This window comes from Colias eurytheme, chromosome 4, assembly GCF_061535395.1.
Source record: "Colias eurytheme isolate Ceu_HAF_F1 chromosome 4, ilColEury1 Martin Lab GWU primary, whole genome shotgun sequence".
NCBI classification, from domain to species: Eukaryota; Metazoa; Arthropoda; class Insecta; order Lepidoptera; family Pieridae; genus Colias; species Colias eurytheme.
In genome coordinates this window covers 2,805,763-2,824,020 of record NC_142983.1, presented here as the reverse complement: position 1 = coordinate 2,824,020, position 18,258 = coordinate 2,805,763, and the positions used below count along the sequence as shown (strand labels likewise).

The window sequence follows — 18,258 nt, the reverse complement described above, 5'->3', positions numbered from 1 at the left end:
CCACGCTCAAAATGCATGCGCCCGACCACCGAGGAGCGTGAAAATTATGGAAATAAATTGACTGTGCGGTGCAGGCTGTATAGCTTTGAGTCTTTGCCTGTAATTAGATGGGTTATGTAAAACAATTTGAAATTATTCCTTTCCGCTTTTTGTGTTTTTCAAAACATTGCACACACATAGTTAATTGTTACCTATTTGCTTAAATCACCTCAAATATTTTTAAATTTGAACCAATGGTTCTGCTATCTACGATTTACCTAGGTATTTCGTAGATAGTAAATTAGATAAGTAAATGCCAAAAGTATAATGTTAACTAGGCATCAAATTTTGAATATAACTTAGATGAATTTGAAATGAATGAAATGAAATGTACCCTACCAATATTCATTTTGGAATAACTATAGATACTAATTTATACCTTACCATAGACTTATAAATTATTAATTATGATTACTTCATAAAAATGCAATCAACATTTTCCTCATACTAATTAGCTCAGTACATAAGTATTTGTATGTTGTTATAACCTATTATCTAGGTGGGCCAACCTGAATTTTAAAATCAATGCAATGTATATTTGATATAAATGCGTCAATATAAATAAGTCACGTTGCGAACCATACGATTTATCAGAATAGACAAAATAATCAGTGTATATTATCCTCATTTTACATTATATTCACTGGGTACTTACTGGTTTTCTTTCATGTAGATCACTAATGTTTATATATCTGTGATGTAGATAGAGATTTCTTAAATTCATGTATAATTCACATGAATTTAAAAAATTTAAGAAACTGAATGGAAAAAAATTATATCAATAGTTTTGTATCTGACATGTAAATGTGCACATTTTCTATGAGATAAGGTGATGGTAGATGAAAATATTTCATTGATGAGAATGTAGATATGAGTAAGTATGGTATTGGAGTATTCGATGGCAACCCAAATGTCATAAATTGTTACTGTTTATAATTATCATATTGTCATTATATTAAAATTCATAACTAATAAGGTATACGCAATCGGCAATCACCCTGAATTACGTAAGTAAACAAATATAATTATAATTCATAACCAGAGACTGAATTTTGGCGACACTCTATTAAAGATAAATGGCCTACCAGTCTCCACAATTGCAAGAAAAGTTGCTGCTCTACGAAAACGAAGTTTACACTTTACATCTCGGGCACAAATAATTCATTTTTATCGTAATAATAACTTAAATGGTATCGTTTTAAACAACAATAATGCCAGCGATAAGTCGGGCGGTTGGTGTGGGCACACATCGACCATATTTGTCGAGCACAATAAAAATTCGCGGATCCGATTGGATGAGAATTGAGACAACCCTCGGGAGGTCACTGGAGTGATAACCTCTTCGCGACAGCATCATAGACCTCCGACACTGTCAGACGCAAGTCAGAACATCAGCCTTCTGCGATGCGCATAGTCTATAAAGGTGACTGCCGCACACGAACGAAACAGTTCGCCTTCGATCTTCGTCGACGATGTTTATCTTATTATAACGCGAACAATATATTTCAATAACAAAGACCTTGCCGGCGATGACACAGTTTAAACAAACTAAAGTGTGAACTGAAAACGTAAATTTTCAAATATCCCTCCATTTTGTTGCGCAGGCGTGCCAACCGCGCTGTGATTGGTCGTGTTTTGGAACGTTCAAAATACAACATGAGTGAGTTAAACAGTGTCAGTCGATCTGCGTGCAATAGCAAAGGTAGCATGATTGTTGTTTCGAACAGATTGCCATTTGTTTTGAAAAGAAATGAGAAAACCGGTGATTTGGAGCGGAAAGCCAGGTGAGTGTTCAATAAACAAATATTTTTTAATTTACACTTAAAGAAATACGTAACTACTTTGTAATTTATTACTTAGCCGGCTCTTTGACAGCCATAAAAATAATATAGTTAAATTCGTCCTGTGTAGGACAGGATAACAACCGTTGCTAAAAATAGAATACCTGTTCTATACTGTATCTTACGATGCCACAATGGCCATTAAAGCAATAGATGCACTTATGCTAATTAACATTGCAAGCAATTCGTTTACCATCGTGCAATTATTCTTCGATGTTTGTGTTGGAAAACAGTCATTGTCATTGTGATCACTTAAAAGATATTAAACATGAATAGAAGATATTACTTGGCACTATTTTTTTATTTGTTTTGTATTAAAATATTATAAACAATGCAAACCGGTTGAGAATCGAAAGTTCTAAAATCTAATCAGATACCTATATATTGACTACGCCGCATGCCGCTTGTCGGTCTCCCCTTTCGGGAAATTTCGCGAAGCGTTCTATCAGAAGCAGAGTAAATCGATTTCTATTACTATTTATTGAATGAAATATTAAGCGATAACAAAAACTACATACATTTCAAGTCTATCAAATAATCTAGAAACTTATTATTGGTATTTAACTATTTATCAAACAATATATTTGTGTGTCTCACCAATCTTCAAACGACACCAAACATAATTTTTGGTTAAAAGACATTGCATCGTGCGTTTTCTAATTATTTATTTAAGTAAATAATAAGATCTGGTGCAAAATATGCTAATTACCAGCATTCACGGTCAACCCAGAAATCGTGACCATGATCTTGAACTGATTTGTGCGTAGGTGTATGTTTGTAAGCGTGTATACTCTATGTGCAACGGTTATGGTGCATTGAATGACTGACCAAATGATTACAAATTTTCAAAACACCTGCGTCACTGCGTAAACAAACACGGATACAATTTCTAATTAAATCAGAAAGTATTATTGATATTCTGTAAGTGTTTACATGAGAGAATACGTTCCCAAAATCGTTGTTTTCACAATTCATACAAGCTACCCTATATGAAGTGCCGATATTGTTTTTCTTTTTACTGATTATTAAAGGGGCAAAGGTTATCATTCGATTTTATAGCTAAATTGTTATTTATTTGGTAATTTGGTAACAAAAACTATACACGATTAGTTTATGAGAATCGCAACAGATGTAACTCTTTATACCTATTATGAAGGATCTTACTGCATTTCTTTACTGGTTGAACGTAACATGAACTTAAAATTTATATGTCTGTGATCGGTATGTACTTTTTGCTATGTTATCACAGACGATATCGATGTGGGTCATTATTTACTCTTACGCCTCGGCCTTCGTAGTTAAATAATATTATTCATAGACATCTTTCGAAATTACGGACACATCACAATATTTACAGTTATGGTTATTGGAAATGGGCTCAAGAGATTTCATATTCATTTTCTTTCTTAATTTCGTATGATGTTTGATAAACAGTTAATACGAAACGAAATAACAAATCATAAACAAATTAGCCAAGTATTCTTATACTTTTTGTCGTTTGACTTTAACGACCCTTGAGTTTATTGAGCTCTCTTGCCTAAATACCAAACATTGGTACCTAGAATTTGCAGTCTGGTCAGAGGAAAATCTTTTTACCTGAGCTTAAACGGCAAAATATAAAACACATTGAAATTTGAAGAATAATTCAAATTGAGGAATGTGTGAACTGTGAATATACATATACTATAAAGTTCGATCAGAATTATTTTTATTAATTCTGAGTGCCATACAAGGGTCTCTCCCAATGGATGAACCAATTTTTACCTGAGTGGTTGAGGACACCTTGTTAATAAATTCATGAAGTACATTGTACTAGCAAAGTTATAGTACCTACCTACTATTGCACGCCTCATAAGCGAAGCGTTGAGGTGGGTACTACTGTCACTTCGCGTAAAACATCTGATTTTTCAAACTTAAAATGTCTTTATGTATCATACATTGCACTTGTAAGATAATAGGTACATACACACACATATTAAGAAAAAACACTATTTTTAACATTCATGATATTTTTGATGTCATTTTTGTTATTTAAACTAGTTAAAAAACAGTTTAAAAAAGTTCTGTCTTGGACGTCCGTGTGTCTGTATGTGCGGAGGATTTTCTTGTTAACACGATAGCGACCGAAATACTTTACTAATCGAGTCTTTTTTTTTCTCTTACGCTTGAGTATGCTCAGGAATAGAACCCTTTCATTTTTCAGGGACTGATTCGATGTGGTTTAATTGTTATTAAATAAACAAAAATAATAATTAATAAATAATTATTAAAAAAAAATTATGAGGCGTGCACTTTTGGATTTTCCAATTATTTTTTTTCTTTGCACGCAAGGAAAACTTTAATAACACTCCTTACTTTTCCTGAAAATTTTCATACAGACAGATTTTCCTATCGAAATTGCATCACTATAGATGAATTAATGAATACTCTTTATTGTACATACACAGAAATACAGTTTGTTACATGGTTGAGATAACTTATGATGTTGATCAATTTATCAAAATCCTCCTCATTTAAAACCCACATATCATTCAAGCTAATCTAACCTTTATTTCCAGCGCCGGTGGGCTGGTGACCGCGGTCGCGCCCGTGGTGATCCGCGGCAATGGGATCTGGGTGGGTTGGCCTGGGATCCACCTGGACAACCCTAATGAGAAGATCCCTGAATCGGACCCTAATGATAAAACACCTACAGCTGGATTACGCTCTGATAAGGTAAAACGAAAATATCAAATTACAGTACAGAGATTTATAGATAAAACGCTAAAAGTTCACACTTATTGTTCATTCATATGATTGAATGAGAACTGAATTCCTCCCTATTACTTTAATTATGGCAACATTATTTTACAAAGTGACATTAGCTGCTGTCAGTTTACTTTGTCTAATTAAAAATCCGAGTATAGAGAGCACAATGTTTCAAAAGCAGATTTGAATATAATATTTCTTTATGATCAAAGAATATAAATTCAATTTATTCATATAAAAATTAAGAAATGAGGCAAAGTATATGCACGTTAAATTATAAATGACAAAGATTGCAGATATGAGGCGGTCTTTAACCAGTGCCTACTCAATAGAATATGCAAACTAATTCCGTTTTAAAAATGTGCTCTATCCTTAAGAGCTATTACGCACTGTCGACCAGTCGCCGGCGACTCAGTCTCTCGGCGACCAAAACAGAGAAACTAGGGGCAGGAAACCAAGCCGAGCGACAGTATTCTAAGTACATTCGTGCAGAATCCGGTCCCTACAAGAGTCGCTACGACAGTTGCTTGCAGTGCGAACGCGCCCTTAGAGATTTTAAACAGGAAAGTTTAAGAAAAGTTTTAGTCGGTAATAGCATAACTTTTCAAAGTGGTTAAAGTGAGAATGATAAAAATGATATGAAAATGTTACCCATTCGTCCCTAATGTACGGTCTACTTTAAACTTTTTATCGGAATACATCCAGTACTAAATTATACAAAAAAAGACGTGTGGCACTCGGAGACTGCCGCGGTAAAGCTATTGCATGCTATGCCTTCAAGCCACACCTCCGTGCCCGTCGAAGTAGGGAGCGTGAGGTTTTTTCGTTTACGGAATTTCTGGATTCGGTCCCCGCGCTCAAGGCCCGCGATAGAAGCTATGCAATAGCTTAAAAATATTCCTTCGTCGAGGTCCGAAAAATATAGGTAGCACTCCAGAAAATAGCTTACGAACATAGAAGTTAACGATTATTGTGTATAAATTGTTATTTTCTGCACAAGTACTCAGAGTTATGGAATCTTTTAGAATAACATTAACATAACTATTGACAACATTACGACGCAATACAATATTTGTTACAAACAGGGTTTTATACAGATGCATAAACACAATGTATTCGTTATAATAACTAACTATGGAAACAAAATACAGGCATATTTTTATCTAAAACATTAGTGGGAACATGTTATTTTCTGCTGCAAATGTGACATGAATGCTAATGGGCAGTCGACGTCATTCATGAACATTAACAATTGCTTGCATTGATCGGTTTAACTATAAATATGTACACATTATCTACATAAAACGATAACTTTAACATGGAAGTTAAAATTCGTGAAGATACACAAACAAAAGAGAATAAACACATACCTACTACTTACCAAGAACGGTGTATCCTAATTTAATATCAATACGTATCTGTAAACCCTAGTAGGTATACACTTTGAAATAAATTAAATAAATATTCGCGATCTTTATATGATAAAATCTGCCCAGTGCCCAAATACCCGCTTTTAATTTTGTTGCGGCGATAAACGGTCACCCATTATATTGTTATCTGTATTTATATAAAGACATAAAAATTAACCGTGATCTATAAAATAATTATGGATAATTTCATCAGTTACAATATTTAACTTTTTCGAAGTTCAGGCAAAACGCAGTTCTTCCGTTATTTTATTTTTAAACTGGAATGAGTCGAGACTCTAGCTCCTTTGAAATATCGCTTTCTGCTAATCTCCACTCAAATTAAAAAAAAAATGCCTAGAGATTAATGAAATAAATTAAATTTTGTTTAAATGAACCTTGAACTTGAATCAGTGCCAAATACAGTCGGAGGTCTTTGCCCGGTTACATATTTTGATAGAATGATTTAAGTATTGTATAATTTGATGATCACTTTCAACATACCAACAAAATCTAAACAGGTCGAATAGAAATCTATAGAGTATAGTCCAGAGTATAGAACTTTGCCGTTCATAGCAGCAACTGAAGCCACATGTAAATTGTAACTTCAATTCAATGCAATAAAACACGCATCAATATCAGGATATTGTCCATCCTTTAACTTCCTGATTTTTATTAGGCTGTGTTTACGCCGTAAATGTTGGTTTTCGTTTTCAATTCATTTTGATACCTAATGACTAATAAGCTAGACAAAAGAAACAAGTTTTTTTTAATGGATTTTTAACACTTCTCATTCCTTCAGCAAAGTCATAGAATGGAAGTTGAACTATTGATCCTGCACCTAGTCCATTCCATTGTCCTATCAGATTGAGTGAAGGGAGTCAAAACATGCACTACCCACGATTGCTCTATATTTAGAATGTGGTTACGTGGTTAGGAGGACCGTATTCCGTAATATTATCGACATTTAACTGAGTATTTTTCTTGATCATTAAAATATGCAGAAAATAACATCCTAAACTTTGTTTTGACTTATGAATATTGCAAAATTTTCCACTATGTGTTCACATTTCACCGCACCCTTCCTACCAAGCATAACCAACCCATATCATTATTGACGGAATCTAAATATTCTGTCAACACGTTCAGCCTTGTATGGATCATGGAAGATATTTCCTATGTCAAGTTGAATTAAATTTTCCATGAACGGTCGGTTTATTTGTAGCTAGTGCGGAAAGACAATTAGAAGGAAATTACTGCTTATCAGATAAACGTAGCAAGCAAATAATAGTTAATTTCCACCACGTACTAAACTGTATTCCTTAGGTCATAGGTATAATATTCCAATGTTAATAGAATAATAGTATTATGCAAGTTATTACCGGTACAATTATTTGTTTTATTGTTGATAATGTTTCATTTATGGCGCCACTCTTCCGCGAGACCTATATTATATTTGTATTAGTAACGATAAAGTTTTACGCAATAATTGGGTTTGGTTAATTAATACAGTTCAAATAAAACAGTTTAATCGGCGAAAAAATAAATAAATAGATAAATGGGAGTTCACGTTGCTTTTTCGGCTTCTCATTAAAATAGTTGATGTATTACGCAGATATAATCTATACTAATATTATAAAGCTGAAGAGTTTGTTTGTTTGTTTGTTTGAACGCGCTAATCTCGGGAACTTCTGGTCCGATTTGAAAAATTCTTTCGGTGTTAGATAGCTCATTTATCGAGGAAGGCTATAGGCTATATACCATCACGCTACGACCAACGGGAGAGGAGCCACGGGGGTGAAACCGCGCGGAGCGGCTAGTAAACAATAACTTTCCTTTGATTTATTTTAATTGTATTGAAGACAGGACACCAGGTATTTATCTAATTAATGGCAAATATATTATGAATTACGAATTAAAATTGTTTTAACACTGGGCCCTCAAGCAAGGTACCTAAACGTTAAATAATACACAAAATAATCTTGCACTTTATCAGCATTGAATTCAAATAAATAAGTCACAACAAATTCGATGCCCTACTCAGTCGTCATTGTTATTCCATACGCATATTTTTCGTATTGGAATTTCGTACTAAATTATTACCATAATTTAATGTTTAAAAGACTAGGAATGTATAAGTATTTGTATATTCAGTATATGTACATAGCTAGTAATATAAATACATAAGACAGAATGCCCTTCTCAATATCGAAGCTCAAGGATAAATGCGCATGCTTTATTAAATGATATAGATTCATATTATATAGGTAGGTGCATTTATTAATTATTATTATGAGTAGAAAAGGGTCGTAAATATGTAGAATTCTTACTTTTAGAGATATAGGCATTTGGAGTGGAAGAATAATGAAATAATTTAGGGGTATTACGTATCTTCCGATATCTTCCGTAAGATATTACCTAACGTAAAAATTCCTATACTGCATACAGTCTACACGTTTATATTCACTGTTCATAGTTAGACATAAGACTTTCTTTTTTACAATGTTTTTTTTTTTTGGAACCAATATTTCCTTTAAATATTCAAAGTCAGTACCAACTCCAGTATTGTCCAAAATAAGACAAAGACCAGTCCATCACACTCATAAGTCCTACATTGTTACAGATAGTAGCAATCCACTCTGAGCCCAAACTCTTCGACAGCTACTACAACGGCTGCTGCAATGGTACCTTTTGGCCGCTGTTCCACTCTATGCCCGACCGAGCCACCTTCATCGCAGACCACTGGCATGCGTATGTCAAGATCAATAAAGAATTCGCCGAGAAGACTGTCCATGCCCTGAAGTTATTGAAACAGAGTAAGGAGAAAAATGGCTCGCCTCCTATCATTTGGGTGCACGATTACCACCTTATGTTGGCTGCGAATTGGATTAGAGAGGTAAGCAATTATGATTAAAAACAAAATAGTTTGGGTTCGAGTCCCGTGATCGAATTTTTTATTTCCTTTATAAATTTATATTTATAAAGCATTTGAATGCCATAAAACCAAAAATATCAATTTCAAAACATGGGATTGTTTATAAAATTTTATTCAAGAAGACTTCGATAGTGGAACCTCTTACAATGAGTCATTATTCCATTAATAAATTCGAATTGCTTTGCATTATTTTGCAAGTCCTCTTATATCATCGTATAACAATGTAATTAAAGTACTATTTGCCACGCAAAATACGCTTTAGTCTTCATGAAGATGTCATTAGTAGGCAAGATCTATGTCGAGGTCTGAGAACTCTAATCACCCCATCATTAGAGCAAAGGTTGTTTCCCGTACTCATTTGTTTTAAATACTTAAATTGGAAACTTTATCGAGCATCGAACATTGTCTGTAATGAACTTCCTCATATTAATATGTCGTTCAATCCGTTTATTATAGTTATCACGTTATTTTAATAGCGCGCTGAAGAGGACGAGATTAAATGTAAATTGGCGTTCTTCCTCCACATTCCGTTCCCTCCATGGGATATCTTCAGGCTTTTCCCTTGGTCCGACGAGGTGCTGCAAGGCATTTTAGGTAAAGAAAAACTCGGCTTATTTCTATCTAATGCTCATTTGATGTTGAGAAAAATGTTGTTAATTTAAAGTATATTCAAAATTTGCTTTAAACAATATAAGCTTTTCATCGAATTTCTATGAATGCAAAGTAAATTATACTATAGTCTTCTCGATTACTTAATACATACCTAATAAATAGTTTAAATAATAATTTTTGTTACTAACTAATAGATAGGTCATATTATAACCATTATTTTTTTTATTTTATTGAAACCGTTCTTCTCTTCCCAGGTTGTGATATGGTTGGTTTCCACATAACTGACTACTGCTTGAACTTCATAGACTGTTGCCAAAGGAACCTCGGTTGTCGTGTCGACCGCAAGAATCTTTTAGTTGAATTGGGAGGTCGTACAATTTGCGTTCGACCCCTACCTATAGGCGTTCCCTTCGACAGATTTGTTACATTAGCTCAAAATGCTAAACCAGTGCTATCGACCAGCCAAAAAGTCATCCTAGGAGTCGATAGATTGGACTACACGAAAGGTCTAGTTCATAGATTGAAAGCGTTTGAGAGGCTTTTAGAGAAACATCCAGAACATATAGAGAAAGTTGTGTTGTTGCAAATATCAGTGCCATCCAGAACGGATGTGAAGGAATATCAGGATTTGAAAGAAGAGATGGATCAGTTAGTGGGCAGGATTAATGGCAGATTCACTACTCCTAATTGGTCACCCATTAGGTAAGTCATATCTTCGCAACTTTTCTATATCGTAAAATTTCCCCGTAGGTATTAATTGAGTTATTACTAGACCAAGTCTAGACATGTGCTAAAATATGTAAAACACTGGTATTATTGGAAAAGCTTACTCCATATTCCATTCAATTAAGGTTAGACTTGGTAAATAATGTGCATTTATCCTTTATTTTCAGATATATTTACGGTTGCGTAGGTCAAGAGGAGCTAGCAGCTTTCTACAGAGATGCAGCTATAGCCCTCGTGACACCTCTCCGAGATGGCATGAACCTCGTAGCCAAAGAGTTCGTCGCGTGCCAAATTAACAGCCCTCCAGGAGTTCTGATCGTGTCTCCGTTTGCTGGAGCCGGGGAAATGATGCACGAAGCTCTGATCTGCAATCCGTATGAGATAGATGATGCAGCTGAAGTTATTCATAGGTAAGAGCAATACGTCGTTTTGAATATGACTTCTTATTCTTACAATGTGCATTCGCAACCAGTTTTCTCTTTTCAAGGATTTTATTTTCCGGTTATTCTAGCTTCATTTTTAACGTGATAACGTTTTTAAAATCGTTTTAGTCGAGTGACATGTTCAGAAACTTGTGTCACACCAAAACCTCACGAGCGCGATCGCAGGTATAACGAGAGAGAGACCGATCTCCCGTCTCATCTCGAGCGCTGCCACCAATAAGACGTTATCACGTAAACATCTCGATCGTAAACCTACTTTACAAACAACCAATTTTTTACAGTGCTTTTATCTTTTCTTGGTGCTAAATTGTTTAATAATCGATAGCCAACACGTACCGCAATAATATGTTACTGCGCAACATACATTGCAGTGCGTGTTCACACATTTCGAAAATTTTCCTTATTTACAATATTAATTTTAGTTGTTCTTGCACAGGGCTCTAATAATGCCAGAGGACGAGCGAACAGTCCGCATGAACCACTTGCGGCGACGCGAGCAGCTCAACGACGTGGACAGCTGGATGAAGGCCTTCCTTAAAGCGATGGATTCGCTTGAAGAGGAAGCTGATGATATTGGCGCTACTTCCATGCAGCCAGTCACTATTGATGACTTCGACGAATATTTGTCCAAGTTAGTGCTGCCTTCATACAATTACTACGTCTATTCACACTATCTTCTAGTACTTCTCCAACTTTGTGCCGCCTTTCAAATTGCTCGTTATTAACATTATCGTCGAATATCTCAAACCTGGGCTAGTCACTGATTATTTGATGATCTCCAAACTAATCGCAATATAAAAACCGCATATTATTAAGGGCCAATTTTTCAATGCTTGGATAAAACTTATCCGTCCAATAAAGTATTACACGATAATATTAAAATGTCACGTAAACTGTAAAATACGGGCAATTAGAATGCGTTTTTAAAATGGTAGTTTTAAGTATACATTATTCGACGAATAAGTTTTAACCAAGGATTGAAAAATCAGCCCTTACACAATTGAAAAATATCTCTTCCATCTAGCCGTTAGAAACACTCAATAAATCAATTAATATCAATACATTAAAAATTATTATTCCAGATACATCGGCTACACCCAGAAACTTGCTCTACTCCTCGACTACGACGGCACACTCGCGCCGATAGCCCCACACCCCGACCTGGCCACACTACCGCTAGAGACCAAACACACGCTGCAACGGCTTTCCAATATGTCCGACGTGTATATTGCCATTATATCTGGACGTAACGTCAACAACGTGAAGGAAATGGTAAGTTCTGTCCCGCTTCCTCATATGTGGGTTAGCGAGAGCTAGAATGAGACAAAGAATTAGGGTTCTGGTGAAACTGTCACTCGCTCGAGACCAAGCACACGTTGCAATGGCTTTCCAATATGTCCGACGTGTATATTGCCATTATATCCGGACGTAACGTGAACAATGTTAAGGAAATGGTAAGTGTCCCGCTTCCTCATACGTAGAATAACGAGAGCTAGAATGAGACAAAGAATCGGGGTTCTGGTGAAACTGTCACTCACTCGAGACCAAGCGACTCCCTAATATATCTGACGTGAAGATAATAAGGGCTATCTTACTCATTTGTAGCTATATAACACATGTAAAGATTATGATGCTCCATGATAAAGCAGTAGGGAATTGTGAGAACACGTAGTTGAGTGCCCTTTGATTGAATGCAAAAGAATTTCTTAAACTAGTAATTAGTAGTCTTCACATAAGTAATGAGGGTAATTAAAAAAAAAATACGTATATCCAGTAAAATTCAGATACAATTCGAATTAATCCAAATGCAACTTATAAGTTCCGTATTCAAAATCATCGTCAAAATAAACGTATAAATAATACAACGTTTTATAACGGCCATAATAATTATTCGAACCATTTAACCCTTGACTTGTTGCAAGAACGTACTATCATTGAAGTTTTATCAGATTTAATTGCGAATAATAGAAATAATTAATCACGCGGCTCTATTTATCGCGTTAATTAAATTAATCCACATAACTCATGTAAATAAGCGTTATTGATGAAATAATATGATTCGATTTGCTCTAGAAGCATTTTAGGTTATCGATAAATTATGACAAAGGATTGCATAATTTTATAAAACGCGTGAACCTAAACTAATAAAGAGAAATGATTTGTATGTGTTACATACACTGAAAACATTTATCACACAAAAATAACTGGACCGTTTTCAATAATGCTTTCAGCAGCAAAAACATTATTCCTTTTTTGACATAGGCTGTATTTTATTTCGTTTTATCCCGGGTCAATCGGGATGGAACCGGGACGAGGGGCTCGTAATAAATAATATTACGAACTGCACAATAAGAAAGTACTATAGAAAGGATTTTATTTGCTTCAACTATTTGGTCCAACCGTTATTTAATAATTTATTCCTCGAAAAAAGTAAAATATTATTAAACAACCAAATTATTATTTTAAAACACGCACTTTTTTTCTCAAAGTTGCGTAAGTCTAAACAAATCGTTAAAGATATTAGCGAGTTTATACAAACAAAAACAACGCGATAACCACCTATCAACGAACTCGTAAAATTTATCAGTAAATATTTTTCTGACCCTGTCCTAGAAGGTACCAACATCTAGACTATATAACAATAGGTAAGATATCCATTGTTTAATAAACTTTGTTACCACGTTATACATTGTATACAGAGAACAAGTAAGTTATCTTCGAACAAAGGTACATGCGCCTCTTTATTTACTATGCTTATAACATATCAATAATATTGAAGTTCTTTGGCCACATCACCAGAAATAAGGATTCCTTGGAGAGACTTGTGGTGGGACAAATTGAAGGCAAAAAATCGCGGGGCCGCTCACCTACACGTTGGACCGACCTTATCGGTAAAACGACCTAGTCCAGCATTGTAGAATGTGCTCGCAATGCTATCGATCGGATAAATGGAGATGTATTATTATACAGGGAGCGAACAAAGAAGTGACCACATTTAACAAGAATAGACCTAATACTAATAGAGATACACAAAAACCACGACCACTCTGTCAAGAGTGCACGACTAAGAAGAAGAATATTGAAATAGAATTTAAAAGAATTTTAGTTTGTCCGATAAAACAAAGTTCTGTTTGAAATTTATGGCTGTAAAGTGTAAACCCACTTCTGAAACTAAAGTTGAATGGGAGACTTACCTAACACTCGAATACTTGAGAATTTCTTGAGAAAAAAATCTTAATGATATAAGAATCAAGTACTAAGGAAATCATTTTATTACTTTCGTATATACGCTTTTAATCTCCATTCTCAAAGCGAATCACAAACCAACATTTTCTGATAAAGATTTAAGAACATATTTTGAAAATTAATTGTAAAAAATCGATCATCTAATTCTAGAGCACTAGAATATTGTTTATAGCAATTTTATAGGTCCATAAATACAGATACATGTTTTCATTCATCAGTCTGCTATCTAAAAGATATTAAAGATGCCGTTCCCAACAACAATCCTTATCACTCGAACTTTGACCAGCGAGCAACTATCAGCGAATTAAAATATTATTATAGTCGAATACGGTCAATATGCCGATTGGCGGTGAAAACGGGTCATGATATCTGTGCATATTGCGTAATTACATTTTAATGACACCTAAACTTTATTATTACCTACCTACAGGAAAAACTACTGACTTGGTTTAATTTTTTTTTATTTAGATTTTAAGACGGATAGTTTGTAGGTAGTAGACGGACTGAATAGATTTGACTAAGGCAGCATTTTCTTAAACAAATGACTAACAGGGGTAGGTATTTAAAATAATACGCATCTTTAGTGCAGGAGGTACTTTGAAAAAAATCAATAATATGAAACATGCTGTCTTTTAAAAATCAATTCATACTACCATCTTTTAACATTAGATTCAATGACTATTATACTGAATCCAATATATCCTATTTATTTTTCATCGTCTGTCTAGAAACTACATTAAATTGTATTATGGTCAATAATATAAGTCTTTAGGTAAATACCTTAACCAAAACTTATTTATACTTCCAGGTCGGTATAGAAGGCATCACATACGCCGGTAACCACGGTCTGGAGATCTTACATCCAGACGGTAGCAAATTCGTCCATCCCATGCCGATGGAGTTGCAGGACAAAGTTGTAGAACTACTTAAGTCCCTGCAAGAACAGGTAATATATACATTTTGATATAGCAACTAAATTCTGGTATTCTTTTGATCGTGTTTTCCAATTGTAAAGCTTAATCACAATTTAATTATGTATCAATCTAAAAAACAAATCAATAATAACTAAGACAAAAATATGATTAAATAAAGTAGGTTAAATGTTAAAACGAGCACATATACAAAACAAAATATTAGCTTTATTGAAATATTATTGTGATAGAAAAAATATGAATTGAAAAACTACTGGATAATGGAAAATAGGGAGAATTTACTATAAATCCAGCTCGAAGGATCACTTTTGATTTAAAAGTAGAGAAAGTTAATAGAAAGCTATAAAATAGTTATAATCATCGACATCATAATGACGATTTTAGATCAGGATAAATACGTTTGTAATTGTAAGATGATTTTTTTCCATTGAGCTTAATACATCGAAGATGGGATACCTGTATAATGATGATTTCTCAAGACTAATAACTGGCTGGTTATTATATTAATGAGAGAATAAATGGTTGATAATCGAACTCAAACATTTATCTCAACTTGACTTCGTTCGTTTGAATCTTTTTTCATTTACCGCGACAGGTATGCAAAGACGGGGCATGGGTAGAGAACAAGGGGGCTCTCCTAACCTTCCACTTCCGCGAGACTCCAATGTCGAAACGCAAAGCGCTAGCAGAGACCGCGCGGCGGCTGATCACCGCGGCCGGGTTCACGCCCGCACCGGCGCATTGTGCTATCGAAGCGCGCCCGCCCGTGCAGTGGAATAAGGGTACATACACAACGCACTGTGTCAAACTAAACACGATACATACACATACATACTGAACTCTGCATATATAACGCATTTCATTAAAGAAACGAATCTTAAATGGCAGCGCTTATCATTCCCTCTCGCTTCCACACGGCCATACGGCATGCAAAAAAAATTGGGAAAAGACTAGTAAAATCACTAAAATGTATTTGATTTTCCCTATAATAGTTTTTATCATAAATTTACAATGACAATTATGTGTTTGCGATAGTAAATAATGTTTTATTGGAATTTGACAAAATATGTTCTTTGGGAAAAGTTTACTCTCATTACAAGTATTATGGGGATTTTGTTCCATTCTGTATACGTAAATATGATAATTCATATTAAATAATAAAATAATTATCCATTTACATTATTTTTATCTTCTTTTTTACTGACCCTACCATATGTCAGTGTCAGCTTTGGCCGCCATTGAAGATTCGTTTCTTTAATGAAATGCGATATACACATAATATATACCGCACTCTGCATGCACTTGCCTGCAAACACACACACACACACCGTAATCTGCATGTAGATCGGTACACACACTTTATACTCGACGTGGACTGAACACATACACACATTCTGTATACACTGGCCGTAATATAGAGGTACAAGCTCACCACATACTATACATACACACACTCCACACAATATACACATATTGTCAACTCTTTCTTTACAATAATTCTTATAACTTTAGTTTGCAGTTAACAAATAATTATCATGTCAATTACATTACCTACCTACATATAATTATAATACTTATAACAATTAACTATACATACTTTCTTCAGGTCGTGCATCAATTTATATTCTAAGAACAGCATTCGGCTTGGACTGGAGCGAAAGAATAAGAATCATATACGCCGGTGATGACAACACTGATGAAGACGCCATGTTGGTAAGTTTTACAAACCACATTGATTTAAATTTAATGCTATACTTTACTTCATTAAAATAAATGACAAAAAAAGATAACACAAGGTCACACTTACCGTTATTTGAAGACTATTTAAGTCTGATTCACAAGTCACTAATTTCAATGTTCAGAAAGAAATCTAAAAAAAATCCTTACCCTTCCCGAACCAATTCTAAAAACAATTTCCTTACAGGCGCTCAAAGGTATGGCAGCTACATTCCGCATAGCGTCATCTAACATAATCAAAACATCAGCGGAACGTCGGCTATCTTCCACAGACTCCGTTCTAGCGATGCTCAAATGGGTGGAAAGACATTTCTCCAGACGCAAACCCAGGGCTAATTCCCTAACTTACAAGAGCGCTAGAATAGCTCGAGACACGATACAAATGCACGTTTCTTACCAACTCCCCTCTAGATCCCCGAAAAACACCCCCCCACGTACTCCCGATAAATTCTCCGATAAATCCAACTCTAGCGGTTCTGAATCGAGTTAAATTTAATCTGTGTCGAGTAATGTACCTAAATGTCTTTGAATCTATATTTATACATCTTTGTGTAATTGGTGTTTAAATCGCGTATTGGGGTGATTGCGAAACTTCGAGAACTTTTCTTTGAAAGTACATTTACAAGTATATACTATCTAATAGCACTTACTTTAAGTATATTTAAAGGAATCGAAAATAAAAATTACAAACAAGACCAATCACATACGATTCTAAATTTGCAATTGCCCTAATGCATTGAAACGAAATTCTTAATTCATTGTAGCTTGTGAATAGATTTAATAATGTAAACAACTCTTATTTCAAGTTAAATATCCAGCATCAAAAAAAATATCTATTAAAAATTACCGAACAACATATTTATTCGACTATTTAAGTTCTAATGTATTCCACATTGGGCATTACGTTACTCATAAGTAATATTAGTCTTATTTATGTGATAAAGTAGTGATAATTATTAATAGCTTTAAATGAAGGCAACTTCATTGCAACATGACAACGTAGTCATAAACCCTGTAGAAATCCTGAAACAAATTTTCGATTTATTTTATCCATATCAAAATGTACCTATTGTACATTGTAACTTTTGATATATTTCTACTGAAATTTGTAACTTTTATAGAGGGCACTTTTATGCGCTAGATTTTTTTTCTAAAAAAACTTCGCCAACCCGACCGTCTGCAAGACCGTTTAAGTTCCTATGAAACTATATCGATATACCAATACTCTTTCGATTAACATTATACTAATGTATTTGATAATCTTACGCAATTTAATCGTGTCTGCACAAAGTTCTTGCAAATATTTATGTAATAAGTACTTCAAACATTTCAGTTGTGTTTGTATGAGTGTCTAAAGTAACTAGTCTAAATGTATGTAAAGTAGACTCTGTATCTCGGTTTCCATAACTTATGTATTTCAGATACAATTTATGTTTTGTATATTAGAAATAAAATTATGCAACAGACGGAAAATATGTTTTTTATTAATAAATATGTACAAAAGTGTCCTTAATATAAGTATGATGGTCGTAGTACATGAACCATGAAGTAGTGGACAGGATGGACGAAATGATAAATATAATCAAAAATATA

At 34.3% G+C, this 18,258-nt stretch overlaps 1 protein-coding gene across 1 annotated transcript; it reads left to right on the top strand.

Annotated features, from left to right (window-relative positions):
* The first annotated feature begins 1,476 nt into the window (after positions 1 to 1,476).
* On the top strand, positions 1,477 to 18,138 carry Tps1 (Trehalose-6-phosphate synthase 1). The gene is made up of 12 exons (XM_090120371.1): positions 1,477 to 1,823; positions 4,439 to 4,595; positions 8,658 to 8,930; positions 9,446 to 9,563; positions 9,836 to 10,283; positions 10,475 to 10,717; positions 11,187 to 11,381; positions 11,833 to 12,022; positions 14,805 to 14,942; positions 15,524 to 15,710; positions 16,535 to 16,641; positions 16,853 to 18,138. The coding sequence occupies exons 1-12, from the start codon at positions 1,696 to 1,698 to the stop codon at positions 17,153 to 17,155; spliced, it is 2,487 nt and encodes an 828-aa protein (XP_089976497.1). The 5' UTR covers positions 1,477 to 1,695; the 3' UTR covers positions 17,156 to 18,138.
* Positions 18,139 to 18,258: the final 120 nt, after the last annotated feature.